Source organism: Chelonia mydas, chromosome 7 (genome assembly GCF_015237465.2).
Source record: "Chelonia mydas isolate rCheMyd1 chromosome 7, rCheMyd1.pri.v2, whole genome shotgun sequence".
Lineage (NCBI taxonomy): Eukaryota > Metazoa > Chordata > Testudines > Cheloniidae > Chelonia > Chelonia mydas.
Window position 1 is genome coordinate 117225765 of NC_057853.1, and position 18997 is coordinate 117244761.

An 18997-nucleotide genomic window follows, 5' to 3' on the forward strand; every position below is an offset into this window, starting at 1 on the left:
AACATAACAATGTTCCTTTCACCGCCCTATCCAGCAGGCAGACGCTGGGCACAGATGCTCTTCAAGAGCGCCGCCTTTTGACACAAACCGGGCCCAGCAAGTCTCCAGCACAAACTTTCGCTGGTGCCTGAACTAATTTTTAAATTGGTCGTTTATTGACTTGGGGGAAGGAATGATATGCAATTGATTTTTTTTTAATTCTGCTTCACCTTCTTTGCTCCTCTTTCGAACCCATTAAGCAGCGTGTGTTCCTACTGCTTAATGAATGAATATGAGCTGCCTTGCCTCTAACAGGCAGAGCACACAACCTCAGAGGTTTTGTTTTGGGTTTTTTGTCTTTTTTTTTTTTACTGCACATCATTCGTTTTCCCGCACAGACCCACTGAGGCATTTCAAGGTACATATTAGATATATAAAGAGAAACAGCAGAAGGAGAATCAATGGACAGATGCAGGGGAAGCCAAGCAAAGGAGGAGTCTCTCTCTCCTCCCTGTGGAGAGGGGAGGGAAATTGGGTTCAAACAAATCCTCCGGTCTAACTTCCCGGCGCTCAGCCCCGGTGCTTTTCGTGCTGTCTAGTCAGGATGAACACTGGGTTTCTCTCTTTTCTCCCCACTCCCTTGTGCGAGGGAGGCCGCAGCTTTTTCAGACAAACTCCCCGGGACGCGCCTGAACCCAGAGCAAAGCCGGAGCAGCCGAGCTCCGTGCACACAGACACAGTCCCCTGCCCGGCCCCGCATCGCCCCCGCGTACTCACGCTGCTGTTGTGGCCCGACCAGTGCACCATGGCTTGGTTGTGCGCCGAGTCCCCGGTCAGGGCGAAAGTGGTGCTGGTCAATTTCAGCTCCTCGCCTGGGCGCATCTTGGTCACTTTCCCTTCCTCCTTGGAGCCTCTGGCTTGAGCCCGAGTCACTTTCTGTCCGTCCGCCCAAGGGCTGCCCCCTCCTGCCTGGCCACGGCCAGGGGCGAAAAGCTGGGGGGCCCCGCTGCTCCTCCTCGCCCTGGGCAGCAGGGGGTGGGAGCTCGTCACTTTGCCCACCGAGCCGCCTGCCTCCTGGGCATCTCCGGGCGGCAGCAGGAGCGTCTCCTCCCGGCCATAGGCTCCGCTCCCCTTCGCCATCCCCAAGCGCTGCGGAGCCGGGGGATTCCCGGGCGCCTCCCCAGCCCAGCCATCCCCCTTCGCCCGGCTCCGGCGAGCCTCCCCGGCGCCCCGCGACCCCTCCGCCGCTCCCGCTGCCGGCTGGCCCCTTCCCCAGCCCCGATCCTCTTCCAGCACCACAGCCGGCGCCTCGTCCTCTTCGTCCGCGGCCCCCCATCCTCCGCCGGGCTGCCCCTCCGGCAGGGCTGCTTCCCTGGCGAAGCCCCGGTCCCTGCCCCCCGGCCAGCGCAATAATCCCCGCGGCGGCAGCTCCGGCTGCTGTTCCACCCGCGAGGAGGGCGAAGAAGGAGCAGAGGATGAGGAGGAGCAGGACCTGCAAGTTATTTCGGCGCCGGTGAGACAGCAAGCGAAGAGCAAAAGCCATGTCCAGGCGAGCAGCGCGATGGAGCAGGCTGGGTACCAGCCAGTGCCCCTCTCCATGCCTCGCCGACGGAGTTGGGGAGTTTGGGGCGGGGGGGCTTTCTTAAGGGGAGGGGGACTGGGTTAGCCGTAGTAGGATTTGTAAAGGCTCCTCTCTTTCCCCTTCTCAGCCTCGGAGACGGTGACCAGGAGGGAGGGGGAAAAAAAACCCCAACTCTCTCCCCGGTAGTTGGATCTTGTTCTTTACTGTTGGTGGGATTTTTTTTTTTTTTTGAAAAGTGCTTTTCAGTGAAACTGTTCACGTTCAAGGATTTGATCAAGTGAGAGGGTTACACTACACGGGGGAGGAGCCGAGGCGCCCTCGCCAAGTGCCGCGGCTGAAATATACTAGCCATTCACCAACCACGCTGCTGCGTTTCCACGGGAATGGGGGGGGCGCAGAATATTGGGGGTGGGGGGAGACGCCTAGAATAAAATAACTAGAGAAGGACTGCCTAGCAGTTCTCCGTGTGTGTGTGTAAAACACACACACACTCACAGGTCAGGAGAAATGCTGGGAGATCCTTCCCTAGCTATTCTGTACGTACACACACAGACACCCAACATTGTTACAGAAGGATCACCCAATATAGCTCCACGGACAGGCAGACAGACATCGGGACACAGGGACAGACCGAGAGCGAGCGAATCTGTGTATCAGCACAACACAAAATAGCTACAGAACGATGCATCCGGATTGCTCCTGACGTGAGTGTGTGTGTCTATCTCCACACACACAAAATAGTTACAGAACGATGCATCCGGATTGCTCCTGACGTGAGTGTGTGTGTCTGTCTCCACACACACAAAATAGTTACAGAAAGATCGCCCGGTATTTTTCCATGGATAGACCCACAGACTGTGTCCGTGTGTGTGAGAGAGAGAGAGGCAGACACACATCAGGTCACACACACACACACACGGTCTGTCAGTCTACCTATGGAGAAATATACAGCAGAATACCTGGGGGCACAACGCAACACATCTGTCGGGGGATCACCCCAGTTTAGTATTTCCCCAAGCCTCTGTGTCTGTGTGTGTAAGGAAAAGCCATAGGAAGATCAACCCAAGTATTTCTCCTGACATACAACAGAGTGTGAAACAAAATACCTTTGTCTGCGTGTGTCCAGGATAACCTGATGTGTGCGTGCCAGAACACCTCTGTGTGGACACGAACATCAGCCAGTGTCGCTTCGGAGGTGTGAGTGAGAGAGAGAGCCGGTATTTCTTGAGAAAGGTACGGACCCTGTGTGTGTGTAAATCAAAAACAGCTTTGGGAAGATAAGCCAGCCTTACTCCTGAAATACTGGGGCGGCAGGGAGCAGGGGAGGGAATTATTTTGTTCCGAAAGCAAGAGAGCCGCAGAAAGCCCAGAGTCGCATTCCCCTCGGCTTGTGCCGGGCAGGCCGGGGGAAGACAAAACCTCGGCCCTAGCCAGGACGCCCTTGGGGCCTGCTGGGGGGGGGTTGGTTTCCCCCATCCCCAAGTCAACTCAGGCGGCAGGGTGGGGTGCTACAGGGGGTCCGGCCAGAACGGCTGGGCTTCTGCGCGAGTGTGGTGGGAAGGGAAGCCGAGGGAGGGACGTCTCGGCTGTCCACACGCATTTGCGGGTCGCTACGGTCACATTCACACGTCTCCAGGTCCGCTCGGGGCAGTTAAGAACACGATGGACTCCAAAGACAGGTGGACACTTTCCGCTCCGATTTCCTCCCTGATCCCCCCCTCCCGCTTTTCTCTGTATTTACTAGGACGGTGTCAATCCGTTTTGTGGTAATCGCTGCATCCCGCTGCAGATCGGAGCCTTCGTTTGCCCACCCCTCTCTCTCTTTTGATCCCGGGATCGCTTATTCCGCATGCCGCTGCTGTCTGCCCCCGCACACCGGGCAGGCAGCCACCGGCAGCCGCTGTCCCGCCGCAAGGAGGGGAACCATAGTTTTCTTTTGATCGCCTGACATCTGGAGTCAAACAGGAGAGCGGACGGGGCCGAGAGGAAGGGAGGGGAATTGTGGGGGAGGGGGATCTGGGGAGGAAGAAGGATCTGGGGAAGGCTCTGTGGTTGCTGGATTTTGACTAACTGAAAAGGGCTTGGAGCTGGGAGGGGGATTTGGGGGTCTCCCTCGGGCTGACACCAACACAGGAAAGAGACATGGAAGCCAAGTAACTGATCTGGATGCCACCGGTTTCTAATGGCAGTGTAGACAAACCCTCAGGCTCTGGAGCTGCAGATGGGGGGGGGGTGGCTTTCCCCCCTCCCCGCCCCCCTTGCTTTGCAATTTCCAGGAGAATTATTCCGGCCGGGGAGCGGGGGGCGGAGGGAGAGAACCATTAACTTTTGCAATAGAAAAAGAAAAGGAGGACTTGTGGCACCTTAGAGACTAACCAATTTATTTGAGCATAAGCTTTCGTGAGCTACAGCTCACTTCATCGGATGCATACTGTAGCTCACGAAAGCTCATGTTCAAATAAATTGGTTAGTCTCTAAGGTGCCGCAAGTCCTCCTGTTCTTTTCGCGAATACAGGCTGCTACTCTGAAACCTGTCAGTAGAAAAAGAGAGACATTAAGGTCTGGCTCCTGCCAATGGGGATGCAGGACTGTGTCTCTCCTGGTTAAAATCACACGACACAACTCCCTAACTCCCCTAGCCAGTCCCATTACCCGGGCTGCCCGCCGCAGTCGTGTAACACAGCCACTCCTCTTGGACAGGGTAGCAACATGCCCCTACTGGGAGCAAGGCAGGAAAGGCTCCCTGACTGTGGATTTCCCTGTTTGCAGCGTTGGCGGAGCCACCTTGTCTCTCTGAACATTTCCCCTGCCAGAGACGTGTAATCTGTGGACGAAGAGGAAACCTGGCAACGCTAATGAGATTATTTCACTGTCGCCACTCTCTGGCCTCTGGAACTGGCCACCGGGGTGAAGAGGGAAACTCGTGAGGCATGGGTGAAATTGACAGTTGTATCCACTGGTTACCCAGCCTGGTTAGTCTCTAAGGTGCCACAAGTACTCCTTTTCTTCCAGCCTCTTAAGACTCCCTGCTGTCAGCCTTGGAAACAACAACTCTGGAAACATTATATATATTTGTAAACACAGTGACAGTTATTTTAATTAATGTGGAATCCGAGTAAGTGGGAGTTGGGGGTGAGGCGGTAGTCAAACAAATCAACTTCCAACCCTGTTATTTTGGGTTTGGGTTCTATTAGCTTTCAAAGCTCAGAGCCAAAATGTTTAGGAGCTGACACTTTACTTGAGTGGGAGCAGAGAGATACCAAAGCAATAGGTGCCTTAGATGGAATTTCTATATAAGCACACACAGGACATTGTATATGTGGGATCACATATCTATACACTCTCTACACACTCTTTTGTGATATCTCAAAAGATGCTACAGCAGGAGGAAAAGGAGCTCTCTAAAAATCAATCGATCCTTTCCAGGTGCAGTGGGTGAGTAATATATCAGCAGTCTGTTCCATTTGGTATCATAGACTATCAGGGTTGGACGGGACCTCAGGAGGTCATCTAGTCCAACCCCCTGCTCAAAGCAGGACCAATCCCCAACAGATCCGTACACATGATTATGTGAATTTCCCTGTTCTCCGGTTCCTCCCATTTCTGGTCGAAATTAACTGTGCCACTCATATTAGTTCCAAACCAAAAAGGAACAATGCAGGGAACCGTCACCACCACAAAGGGAAATGGGGCTAACACCCTGAAATGGGGACACAGATCAGTCATGCAGTCAGAGAATCAGGATTGCCTCAGGGTTTTGCAAATTCTTTTGGGCCAATGCTTGCTTCTTCCTCTCTGCTTCCTTTGCGTTGTGCACTAAATTAAAGACCCCTGTCAACATAAATATCTTCCTCCCAGAGACTATGAACAGAACATTCAAAAGCCACCATTAGAGCTTAGTTAGCTACTTACAGCCCATAGATCATCCCTTTTACCCTGTTCAAGAATTATCCAGGAACAGACTTTGATTTAATTTATTACAGACTTGCTCATCATTTTAAACTGTTAAACAAAATGGTCATAAAATCTATTCCTCATTCATGTTATGACTGATCTGACATGGGCCCAGATGCTCAAAGGTATTTAGCTACCTAATTCCCATTGAACTGCATGGGCCTTGGGTGCCTAAATACCTTAGAAGATCTGGGCCCAACTGCTCCCTAACTTGATGACGAACATTCATAAACCGGAGGGAAAGGTGTTCAGAACCTGAGACAAGTAGATGGTTCCGACACAACACCTTGTGAAAAGGTGTTTCCTCAAGAATCCAAGAGATCTTCACTGTCTAGGAGCATTCTTGCAGATTAAAATGTTACTTGTACAAATGTTGTGAGACATGAATTAGACGGGATGGGAACACCGTCAAGGTGAATCTGTGGTTTTCATTCAAATAAGTGCTCAAATACTTTTTTTTTTTTTTGCACATTCTCCCAGCTCTGGTAACCGTTCTCCGTTACTGCTCAGGCCCCAGTGAGGTTAATTAAATAGAAACCACAGCTCACATAAGGCTAGATTTTCAGAGCTCAGAGCCCGATTTTTCAAGTGGTCAGAGCTCATCAGGGTAGAGTTTCAAGAGAGCTCAACTCCCATTTAGGCACCTAGATAAGGGCCAGACTTTCAAAATAAAATCTGGAAAATGTGGTCTCTAGTGTCTCTTCTGCCACTGTTAAATCACACACATTGACACAGGGATGTTCTGTTGGGGACCTTGTGACTATACAGAACCTCATTAAAATCACCTCTTTGTCAACTCCCTAATCCCTTGACTCTGAAGAAGAGCATAATAATAACTCCACTGTGAGAGTAAGAAAAAGTGATTGCGTGCTCTTTAGTTTTAGGACTGTATGAACAAGGGAGAGTATGTGTGTGACATTGCTCTCTACTGGATGGATTGAGAACTGCTTAATTGTGTACTTCCGTACTGCTAAGAAAGATTCTCTGTTAGCTCAAGTGGCAGAATTTTGCTTTAGGAGCAAGAGTATCTGGATTCTAACCCTGCTGCTGTTTGAAGTTCTGAGTGGCCATAGTGCACAGCGTAGCAACTACGAAGTGCTTAGACAGCCATAGATTTGTCCTAATATATTTCCAAGAATAGAAACTGAATAATCCTACCCAATATCCATTACAATCTTATTTAATCCCTGGAATAATCCATTATAATGTGGTTTAATCCCCAACCGGCTGCAAATATCCATTCAAAGAAGCAGGAGCTGGTGCTAAGATTCTGTTAGACCATGTTGATTTTTAATTGCTCGCTTAGCGTTGTAAGGCTCCCAGATGCTGTGGCAACAGGCACCAACACTGATTTCTAAGTGTGCGTGTGTTCTGAAAGGCAGATGAAAAGCACAGATTCATGAGAGTGGAACATGCCTATAAAAAAGTGGGATCTGAGTTCCATTAAGGAAATCCTGAAGAAAGTTGCAGGTTTTTGTTTTTTGGTGAGGGGAGTTTCAGGAAAGAAAAGGGAGATTCGAGTGATGCCTCCTGGTTCAAAGTAAGTAATAAATAAAGAGACACCTATGCGGCGTCATGACCTAGCCCTAATCAACCATATTCCATGACTTCATTGTATTGCTTTTGTCTGAAGTAGGGTCAGATTCTACTGCAGTAAGGTCACTAAAAGGTTTGCCATTTCTTCAATAGAAGCAGCAGCATATACTTGGACTGTAAGATGTGTGGAGAAAGGATTATATATGCCCCTCTGCTTCACAGAGCACAGCACATGCTCAAAGGCCAGATATTTTCAAGTATTCAGCATCAACAGTTTGGGGCAGATTATTTATTTATTTGTTTGTTTGTTTATTTATTAGAAAGAAAACTCAGCTCCTAATTAGGAACCCAAAGCAATGGGGCCAAATTTTCAAGAGCTCACCATGGTTTTGTAAACCTAGCCCTGAGGGTCACCAAGGAAGCTGCTGGGTTCTGAGTGTTCAAAGATCCAGGCCGTATTTAGGTCCCTAAATGGGAGCAGAGCTCCTTTGAAAAGTTGGCACCAAGTGTGCCAGGTATAATGGAGAGAGACATAATCATGGCTTAAAATTTATAATATCCAGGAATATGACAAGTAATGAAATGTTCCCTCTGGAGAAAAATCGGACTGCATAAACAGGAAAGTCTTACTAATACTGGCAGGGTCATTCATTCAAAGTAGTAAATGACTCTCATTCCCCCAAGGTACTATTGCAGTCTTTGGGTCTGGGGGAGAGAGAGGACTGCCCTCTCCACAGAGCTGAAAGTGTAAAGCTCATACTTTTGAACTTTGCATATCTAGTATGAATTTTCATTTAACGCTGGGCGTGAAGCACTTCTGCAGTATTTAGGTGGACTGTATCATTTTATGGATAATTTAAGATTAAAAGCCTGACATTCAAAGGGTCCGCTCATAGCTGACTGTGGGAATGGGACTGAGTGGTTTAGTAAATATGTCATGTTCTATTAAATCATGTTCTACATGTTTCTGATCACTTAAAGTCAGATTCTGCTACCCTGACATATGGCCAGCAGTACCTTACTATGCAGGAAGTTCTAGTGAAACCGAGCTCTTGAAACCAGTGCGCCATTCATTACACTGCTTCCCCACAGAACAGAGAGTCACATTCAAGGTTTCAGTCCCCAACTTCAAGGTGCTCAATGGTAGGCGCCAAGAGTACCTAAAAGGTCACCCGACCCTCAGGAAAAGGATTGTGGCACAGCCCATCTCCAGGGTAAAATTCATCGGGACAGGAGATAGAACTTTCTCAGGGCCGGTCCCAGACTGTGGAATGAACTCCCCTAGGAGCTAAGGACCATCCAAAACCTCAGCACCTTCAGAGCTAAGTGGACTTCTTCAACTTGAAGTTCTTATATCAAGACTGGATGTCTCTGTCTAAAAACGATACTCTAACTCAACCAGAAGTCATGGGTTTGATACAGAAATCACTGGATGAAGTTTTATGGCCTGTGTTATGCAGAATATCAGATTTTTCTGGCTTGAAAATCTATCTGTCCGTGGTGGCCTTAAATGGTTTCATAATGTGGATCACATTTTAATGGATAGTCTCAGAGGTCCACCTCCCCTCCCATTCACAATCACACAACAGCTCTGTGGCAAGCAAACTCAGTACTTATATGGCAAAGTCATAGGAGGAAGGTAATGTCATTTTAGCTGTCTTTTAATGCAACTTCACACCTGCCGACTAGATATTACAAGGATAACAGAAACATGGTGGAATAGTAGTCATGACTGGAGTATAGTATTGAAGGGTATGTGCTGTTCAGGACAGACAGAAATAAAGGCAAAGGTGGTGGAGTAACGTTGTATATTAATGATGAGGAAGACTAAAGAAATTAGAAGTGACAGAATGTATAAGACAGAGTCTGTTTGGGCCAAAATCACTTTGGGGAAGAAAGCTACTAGAGGCTCCCCTGGGATAGTGCTTGGGATGTGCTACAGACCACCAGGATCCAATATGAATAGGGATAGAGACCACTCTAATGTTTTTAAAGAAATAAATACTACTGGGAATTGTGTAATTATGAGAGACTTTAACTTCCCAGATATGGATTGGAGGACAAATGCTACTAATAATAGTAGTGCCCAGATTTTTCTGGGTGGGATAGCTGACAGATTTCTTCACCAAATAGTTGCTGAAGCAACAAGAGGTAAGGCCATTTTAGATTTGGTATTAGTGAGTAGTGAGGACCCCATAAAAGAACTGGTTGTAGAGAACAACCTTGGTTCGAGTGATCATGAGCTATTTCAGTTTAAACTAAATGGAAGGATAAACAAAACTAGATCTTCAACCAGGGTCCTTTTTTCAAAAGCGTTAACTTTAACTTTAAAAAAATTAAAGGAATTAGTTGGGGAAGTGGACTGGACTGAAGAACTCAAGGATTTGAATGTGGAGGAGGCTTGGAGTTATTTTAAGTCAAAGTTGCAGAAGCTCTCTGAAGCCTGCATCCCAAGCAAGGTGGAAAAATCCCAAGCTGGAGGAGCAACATCTCAAACAGGTGATTAATAGAAAGCAGAACGCCTACAAGGGATAAAGTGAGAACTGCCAAAAGCCAAGCCGAGTTGGACCTTGCAAAGGGAATTACAATCAATAGTAAAAGGTTCTCTAGCCATATAAATAAGGAGAAAACAAGGAAAGAAGTGGGACCGCAAAACACTGAGGATGGGGTGGAGATTAAAGATTATCTAGGCATGGCCCAACACCTAAACAAATACTTTGCCTCAGTTTTAAACTAAGCTAATGAAGAGCTTGGGGTAGTGGCAGGGTGGCTAATGGAAACAAGGATATGGAGACAGAAATTACCACATCTGAGGTAGAAGTCAGATGTGGTACCACAGTTGAGTTGGAAGTCAAACTCAAACATCTTAATAGGACTAAATCGGAGGCCCAGATAATCTCCATCCAAGAATATTAAAGGAAATAGCACATGAAATTGCACATTCAAATAGCAAGGATTTTTAATGAAGCTGTAAACTCAGGGGTTGTACCCTATGATTGGAGAATTGCTAATATAGTTCCTATTTTTAAAAAAGGGAAAAAACGTGATCTGGGAAACTACAAGCCTGTTAGTTCGACCTCAATTGTATGCAAGGTCTTGGAACAAATTTTGAAAGAGAAAGTAGTTAAGGACATAGAGGTGAATGGTAATTGGGATAAAATACAACATGGTTTTACAAAAGGTATATCATGCAAGACCAACCTGATCTCCTTCTTTAAGAAGATAACTGATTTTTTAGACAAAAGAAATGCAGTAGATCTAATTTACCTGGACTTCAGTAAGGTATTTTATACAGTTCCACATCGGAAATTATTTGTTAAATTGGAGAAGGTGGGGTTTAAAAAGAGAATTGAAAGATGGATAAGGAACTGGTTAAAGGGGAGACTACAACAGGTCATGCTGAAAGGTGAACTGTCAGGCTGTAGGGAGGTTACTAGTGGAGTTCCTCAGGGATCTATCTTGGGGTCAATCTTATTTAACATTTTTATTACTGACCTTGGCACAAAAAGTACAAAAGCACAAAAAAGTAGGAGTGCGCTAATAAAATTTGCAGATGACCCAAAGTTGGGAGGTATTGCCAATACAGAGGAAGACAGGAATATCATACGAGAAGATCTGGGTGACCTTGTAAACTGGAGTAATAGAAATTGGGTGAAATTTAATAGAGGAAAGTACAAGGTCATGCATTTAGGGACTAACAACAAGAATTTTTGCTATAAACTGGGGATTTATCTGTTGGAGTGACAGAGGAGGAGAAAGACCTCGCTGTATTGGTTGATCACAGAATGTTTATGAGACATCAGTGTGATGCAGCCGTGAAAAAAGGTTATTGCAATCCTAGGATGCATCAAGCCAATTATTTCCAGTAGAGACAGGGAAGTGTTAGTACCATTATGCAAGGCACTGGTGAGACCTCAGCTGGAATACTGTGTGCAGTTCTGCTCTCCCATGTTTAAGAAAGATGACTTCAAACTGGAACAGATGCAGAGAAGGGCTACTAGGATGATCTGAGGAATGGAAAACCTCCCTTATGAGAGGAGACTCAAAGAGCTTGGCTTGTTTAGCCTAACCAAAAGAAGGCTGAGGGGAAGTATGATTGCTCTCTATACATATATCAGAGGGATAAATACCCAGGAGGGAGAGGAGTTATTTAAGTTAAGCGCCTATGTGGACACCAGAACAAATGGCTATAAACTGGTCATCAACAAGTTTAGGCTTGAAATTAGGCGAAGCTTTCTAGCCATCTGAGGAGGGAAGCTCTGGAGCAGCCTTCCAAGGGGATCAGTGGGGGCAAAAAACTTAACTGGCTTCAAGATGAGTTTAATACATTTATGGAGGGAATGGTATGATGGGACTGGCTATGACAGCATGTGGCCCATCAGTGACCGCCAGTAGAAAAAATCCCCAGTGGCCGGTGATGGGACACTAGATGGGACTCTGAGTTACTACAGAGAATTCTTTCCCAGGTGTCTGCCTAGTGGGTGTTGCCCACATGCTCAGGGGCGCTATGGCCAAGGGGGGTGCTGTGTGGCAGCACAGAGGGGTGCTCTGCTGGTATAGAGTGAGAAACTGTTCCCAGCTGGCCAGAGTGCTGCATAGGGGGGCGCCCCAGTTTCACCCTGCTTCCTCCCGGTGGAGGAATATGGGGCAGGGGGACAAGTGGTGACTCACAGATACTGCTCACACACACCCCAACATTCCTCCATGCCCCCTAGGGGGCTATAAGGGGGGGAACAATGGGGGAGCAAGGAGCAACACCAAGCGCTCCATGCATCCAGGTCACTTTCCCCACCTGGGCTGTGCTGTGAGGTGAGCATCAGGAGCTGCTGCTGTGCTGCACTCCCCTTATGCAGCCCAGGTGGGGAACGTGACCCAGATGCAGGGATCCCTGACGTCGTTCCTCGCTCCTCCTCTCACATCCCCCTGCTGGGGGAGGAGCAGCATTCGAAGGGTGGAGTGAGCGGTAATGCCAGCTGCTCCATGCATCCAGGTCAGTGTCCCCACGTGGGTGCAGGAGGGAGGTGCAGGGGTTAGGGGTGCAGGAGCAGGGCACAGGGGTTAGGGGTGCAGGGGTTGGGTGGCAGGGGTTAGAGGCACAGAGGGCACAGTGCAGGGGTTGGAGCAAAGTGGAGTGGGGAGCCTGGGGAGGCACCCACAGGGGCCAGTGTCAATGCGGAGAGTGCCGTCCTCATGGGGGCCAGAGGCAGCAAAATACAAATTCGCTCAGGGTTCCATTTTCCCTTGGGCCAGCCCTGCTTTAACTCATCACCATGTTTGGGCTCAGGAAGGAATTTCCCCCTGGGTCAGATTGGCAGAGACCCTGGGGGTTTTTCACCTTCTCTGCAGCATGGGGCAGGGGTCACTTGCAGGTTTAAACTAGTATAAATGTGAATTCTCTGTAACTTGCAGCCTTTAAACCATGATTTGAGGACCTCAGTAACTCAGCCAGAGATTAGCACGTACTACAGGAGTGGGAGGGTGAGTCTCTGTTGCCTGCGATGTGCAGGAGATCCGACTAGATGATCACGATTGTCCCGTCTGACAAAGCCTCTGAGCCTCTAAGGAAGAGCCCGCTGTTCACAGTCCACCCCAAGTGGAACGCTAGTGACCCACAGATCACAGGGAACCTCTCCTCTGATCCATCTGTCAGGCAACGAGACAACACAGTAGACAGAGAGAAAAGGAGCCAAAGACAGGAAAGGAAGGAAAAACCCCCCATGAGATGCATTTTTCCAGTCCGCACAACCAGAAAGATGGTTTTGAGAGGATGGAGCTGCTGTGACCACTGAAGCACCTCATTACAGGTGAGTAAAGCATTTTCGCGGCTCCAAATCCTCATCCACTTTCCCCGCCTCATTATCCCCACTGAAGAAAGTCTTTCCCCTGCCCCCACACAACCTAAGATGGGCTTAAAAGGGAAACAACAAGTTGTTTTGTTTCCTAGTCTCTAGTGTAGCTAAATTCAAAGCAACGGTTCTCTGTGAAAGCAGAATTACTTAATAAATTAGAGAGAAACACATCCAGCTGGGACCCCTGCTTGTGATGGTGGAGTCTGCCAAGAGACCGCACTCAGCCTGCCACTGCTCTGTGCTCTTTTGTCTCATGCAATAAACACAGCCTTTTAAGACTCTCACCTAAAGTTATTTCTTTTCTGGATCTTAAGAATAGCACCATAGAAAAGACACGTTGCACTCCAGCAGGTCAGGACTTTGTACCTGTCAGTTAGAGCAGCGGGGAGCATGTTTACTGGGGAGAAAGAAAAGAAAAGGAATTAATTAAAAAAACATAGCAACAGGCTGCTGACCGGAGGCAGAAGTCATGTCCCCTGCCCAACCCTGATAATCCCCATTGCTCCCGGGGTCAGATTCGATAGCAACAAAACCAATAAAGTCTCAGACATGCTCCTCACAGGGGTCTGGTTTAATTAAGCCCCACACAAATGGTTTTCAAACAATTCTAGAGGAAACTCTTCCCACTCCAACTAGTAGAGAGGGTCGGGAATTTTTTGACAACTTTTTTGTGGCAACATGGACACCACAGAGCACTGCAACCAAGGTGGATGCAGATTGCTTGAGCTCTGGAGAGGCCCATGGGGAAACCTTAAACATTGTCCCTTAAACCCCAACATCCAACACCAAGAAATATTGCAGCTGATTACTGAAACCCCCATGTTGCCCTCTAGCTCACATCTTACTCTCCGAATCCAAAACCATCAATAAAACAGAGGAGATCTGCCTCCCCCACCTCTGCAACAAAACGGTGCTTGAGCCTGATGGAACACAGCTGTTGGCTGTACTATAACAGGTGGTCATAGATACTGCTGAAATTAAATCTACCGTTCCCATCCTACAGACCACCATGATTGAGATTCAGAGCTCACCACAGGCTCTACCCGGACGGCTGGGTGAAGCAGAACACAGAATTTCTGAGGTGGAAGATGATTTCAAAGAAAGCAAAGTACAGGTTATGAAGAACTGTAATGATATCAAGACTATTAAGGCCAACCTAATTGATCTAGAAAGCCACTCACGATGATCAGGACGCAGACAGTCTGGTTTTTGGCTTCTGTGACCTGGTGCCATTTAGGCTTGCCAGGTGCCTGGTTTTTGACCAGAAAGTCTGGTTGAAAAGGGGACCTGGCAACCCTATACGATACCCGAACCAAAAGTCCAGTTACCACTGGGTGGGAGGAAGCATCGGGTCATTAACCTGGGCCAGCACCAGTTCAGCGGGGCTGCCTCCTACCTGCAGGCAAGTTCTTTGAGACAATGCAGCAAGTGACACAGGGAGAAGGAGAGAGGAGCGAGTGATTGGGACAGGGTCTTGGGGGAAAGAGGTGGAGAAGGGGTGGGGCCTCAAGCGAAGCGTTAGAAAGAGGCAGGCCAGGGGGTGGGGCCTTGAGGGAAGAGGTGGGGTAGGTGTGGGGCTTTGGAGTCCAGTTACTAGCAATTAGAAAGGTTGCAGCCTTGACAATGTAACATCAGGATTGTGGGTATCTCTGAGGGAATAGAGAAAGGGAAACCCTCTGAATTTGTCCCTAAACTGCTAAGTTGTTGGATCTGCCAGTAGATTTTTGTTTTGATATAGAACGGGCAGTCCAGGCCCTTGCCCCCACACCCAGCTGCAGGAGTTGGGCCTAGAGCCTTGATTGTGAAGTTCCTGAAGTTTCTCACCTAAGGAGCTTATGCTGCAGAAGTCCAGAGAGAAAGAAGGAGCAGTTATGGGGAGACTCAGCAATTAAAATACTGCTTTTAAGATTATGCCTGTGATGTGGTTGCATTGAGGTTGCAACCAAGCAAAGCAATTGGCCAGGAAGACAGACTTGGAGTATTGTATTAAACACCCAGCAAGGCTTCATATTAAGAATAGTGAGAAGATATAATCATTCGGCTCCCTGCCGAAGGCAGAAAAATACTTCAAAAATCTGCAAACTCCTCCCTTGCAAGAGGACACACCTATGGAATGATCCGACCGTATGGCTTTTATGTACTGCTCTCGAAGATCTGACATGGCTGCTCTAAACAAGTTGATGGGTGCTAGCTGATAATGACATGTTAGTTCCTTTTGTTTTTGTTTGTTTCTCTCTCTCTCTCTCTCTCATTGGGACTGAAAGGTTAAAAAGTTATTATCAATTTATTTCCGATTGTCTTAATTCATGGTAAAGGAGCATCAATGTCAACTCTTTCAATTAGTAATATTTATCTCATTGCTTTATTAGATGATGCTTCCTTATGGATTAGGGTTGCAAACTGTCTAATCACACAAACTCAAACACTGTTGCCCTGCCCCCTGCCCCAAGGCCCTGCCCCTACCAGCCCCTTCTCCAAGGCCCCACCCTGCTCCCTCCATCCCCCCTCCCTCCATCGCTTGCTCTCCCCAACCCTCACTCACTTTCACCAGGCTGGGGCAGGGGGTTGGGGTGCAGGCTCTGGGCTGGGGTTGAGGGGTTCAGGGTGTGGGAGGGGGCTCTGGGCTGAGCCTGGGGCAGGATGTCGGGGTGCAGGAGGGGGTGTGGGGTGAAAGCTCTGGGAGGAAGTTTGGGTGCACGAGGGGGCTCCGGGCTGGGGTAGGGGGTTGCAATGCAGGAGGGTGTGAGGTGTGTGGGCTCTGGGAGGGAGTTTGGGTGCAGGAGGGGGTTCAGGGCTGGGGTGCGGTGTTGGGGTGTGGGAGGGGGTGCAAGCTTTGGGAAGGAGTTTGGGTGTGTGAGGGGGCTCAGGGCTGGGGCAGGGGGTTGGGCTGCGGAAGGTGTTTGGGCTCCGGCCGGGAGGCACTTACCTCAGACTGTACAGGGAGATGTCAGCAAACCAATAAAGTGCCTGAAACCACTATGGCTTATTGCTAAAAGCAGCCAAGTCAGCAGGCCGTAAAGTGCCATGCAGCAAACTCAGCTTGACCAAGGAAGGGGGGGGAGGGGGTTTTGAGTGCCACAGAAAGGGCAGCTTGACCCCGCGTCCTTCCTGATAAGAATTGTGTTGAAGTGACTGATACATGCATTTTAGAAGAGCAGGATGTGCCCCAGGGGGCCTCAAGGCTGCAAACTCTGGAAAAACCCACACCTGGTTAATCACTAATCAGAAGAAAGCCTCTTGCTTGACCATTGGAATTGCTTGCTTAACAAGTTTTCTTTAAGGGACATGTCATTCTATTATTAAATGTAATGTATAAATAAGGGGGGAAAGATTGGGGTTGGGGGGACTCTTCAGGACTGGACTCTCCCCCTGGATGCAGCTTGTGTTCCCCACCAGCAGATGGGCGGCCGCTGTGCCACTCGAGAGCCACACTCAGCTTTGGTAAGTGTCAAGGGTTGGGGGTGTTTTACTAACCTGTTGTGGACGTGTGTGTAAGTGCTTGAGACTAACTAAAATTTAGCTTTAAGTGAAAGCACTCGTGTGTTGTCCTGTTTGTGCCAGCCATCTATGGTCGGACGGCCGTGTCTCCCCTGATTTATTTCCTGACACCGCCTCTCACAGAGTAAAAGTTACTGAGAGCTTTGGGTTGAAAGAACCCCAGGTAACAAGGCAGCTCCCGAGCAGCAGCGCAGCAGGGCTAAAGCAGGCTCTCTGCCTACCATGGCCCCGTGCCACTCCCGGAAGCGGCTGGCATGTCTCTGCAGCTCCACGGGAGGCCAGAGGGCTCCACACGCTGCCTGCACCCACAGGCACCACCCCCAGAGCTCCCATTGGCTGCAGTTCCTGGACAATGGGAGCTGCAGAGTTGGTGCTCTGGGCAGGGGCCGCACGCAGAGACCCCCAGACCCCTCTTAGGGGCCACAGGGACGTTCTGGCTGCTTCCAGGAGCGGCGTGGAGCCAGGTCAGGCAGGGAGCCTGCCTTTGCCCTGCTGCACTGCCGGACTTTCAGCGACCTAAAATCTCCCACTTGGGCTTCAGTAGCCTCCGGGAGACAGGGTCTGCTTCCAGGAAACTCTTGGCAAAACCGGGAGCATTGGCAACCCTATTATGGACTAATGTATCAAGGTTCTGTTAGGAATAGTTGATTACTGTAGTTGTAATGTTTGGGGTCTCAGGGGCTGAGGATCTCCAAGTTTCACCTGATCCAGCTGCATTCTCTGGGTGTCAATTGTGTATTTTTTTGACAGTTGAAACAGATTCCTCTTTTTAATTGTATGGTACTAATGTGTATTTCTCTCTCCACTATCTTTTCCATTTTGTTTTATCACTTATTTAATTCCTCCTTCTGCCCCCCTCCTCTTACCTTCCCGTGATGAGAATGTCTTTCTCACTCCTGTAGAATGCACACTGGGAAGCAACACACTACCCCCGGCTTATATAACTTTTGCTGCTTAGATATGCAAGAACTGTATGCTGCTCAGGAAAATTTGCTATTTCTCATTTATTCACAAAGCAACTTTATAGTTTATCCAGTGTATTTTAACAATGATGGCTCCGATAATTAAATGTGTCTCCTGGAATTGAAAGAGTCTTAATAACCTTATTAAAAGAAAAAAAGATACTCAATGCTTTAAAAAAAAACAAAAAAACAAACCAAAAAAACCAGTTGACATTGTAATGCTCCAGCAGCCACATCTGACAGACCTTGAAGCTTGTAAACTGAATAGAGATTGGGTAGGCCTCTCAATTTCTAGCTGCTTTAACTCTAGAGTGAGGGGTGGTATGATACTAATACATAAAAAGTTCAATGTGAATATTCTGAGCACAAAGTATGACAAGACAGATTTACTGTCTTCAAGGCTGAAACTGGCAATTCTATAATCATCTTTGCCAATCTCTACAGGCCAAATCAGGATGATCCCGAATTTTTAATAAGTGTAAATGACATGGGACACCACCCTATGGCTGGAAACTTTGACAAAGCTCTAGACCCCGTCCTTGATAAATCTTCGCCTCCATACAAACCCAGCTGATCTAGATTTACAAGATGCATGAAGACTGGGTAATCCTATGCCCAGAGACTGTAGACTTTTTTTCTGCAACTCATTCAATATATTTAAGATTCGACCAGGGGTGCTGGAACAATTTGTAGAGTGGGGGTGCTGAGAGCTATTGAACCAAACTATAAACCCAGTATATAATGGAATCCACTTCAAGCCAGGGGCTGAGGAAGCACCTCCAGAACCCCTGGTTCCCGCACCTCTGGATCGGACTATTTCTTAGTGTCACAATACTCGATCAGTTCTGTCACTGATTATAGTATTGATATTATTGTTATCTCTGACCATGCACCTATACATATATCTTTTAGGCCCGCAGTATGCACCCCCAACTAAAATGTGGAGATTAAATACCTCGCTACTGTTTGATACATCATTATTAACTCTACCCAGCAGGAGTTAGAACTTTGTTAAAGAACAAATGCCCCCACCGCTTCATCAGCTGCCACACTTTGGGAATCCTTTAAATCCTTCATCAGAGGCCGTATCATCTCTTATGCCAGAAATAGAGAGAACCTAGAATTGATACCCTTGCGAAGGAACTTCAGACCTTGGAGGTAGCCTATGTTTCTCTCCCCACCCCAGAGAAACTCAGAACCCTCATCAATCTCAGATATGAAATCAACAAACTTCTGTCCCAGAAGGCAGAGTGTGCTCCAAACAGAATAAAGCAAAATGACTGGGAATCTGGCGAGAAAGCTGGCAAGCTGTTGGCATAGAGACTTCAGCAAAAGGCTAACAGAACTAAGACTGCTGCTGTATGTGATAGAAGCAATAAATTATATACAACACAGTCTGATATTAATAAACAATTGCAACAGCTTTATTCAAAAACTATATTTAGCTGAAGAGGGAATCAGTAGAGATGGCCTAGATAACTTTTTTAGTGGATTGTCTCTACCACAGATCTCTGACTCTCAGAAGGAACTTTTAGGTGCCCCTTTAGAAATCGCAGAACTGACTCAGACTATAAAAGATATGAAGGCTGGCAAGACGCCTGGCGCAGATGGATTCCCCACTGAATTTTAAAAATAGT

At 48.0% G+C, this 18997-nt stretch overlaps 1 protein-coding gene and 1 long non-coding RNA gene across 2 annotated transcripts in view; one reads left to right on the top strand and one right to left on the bottom strand.

Moving 5' to 3' along the window:
* Nucleotides 1-1940, bottom strand: part of SORCS3 (sortilin related VPS10 domain containing receptor 3) — a 501281-nt gene extending 499341 nt beyond the window's left edge. The window contains exon 1 of the mRNA XM_037905076.2: nt 757-1940. Within this exon, the coding sequence (XP_037761004.1) occupies nt 757-1578 (822 nt within the window). The 5' untranslated portion in view covers nt 1579-1940. The remainder of the gene's footprint in view (nt 1-756) is intronic.
* A 14306-nt stretch (nt 1941-16246) lies between these two features.
* The window catches only part of LOC122466689, a 36125-nt gene continuing 33374 nt past the window's right edge, over nt 16247-18997 (top strand). Inside the window, exon 1 of the long non-coding RNA XR_006292397.1 lies at nt 16247-16341. This is a non-coding gene — a long non-coding RNA (uncharacterized LOC122466689). The remainder of the gene's footprint in view (nt 16342-18997) is intronic.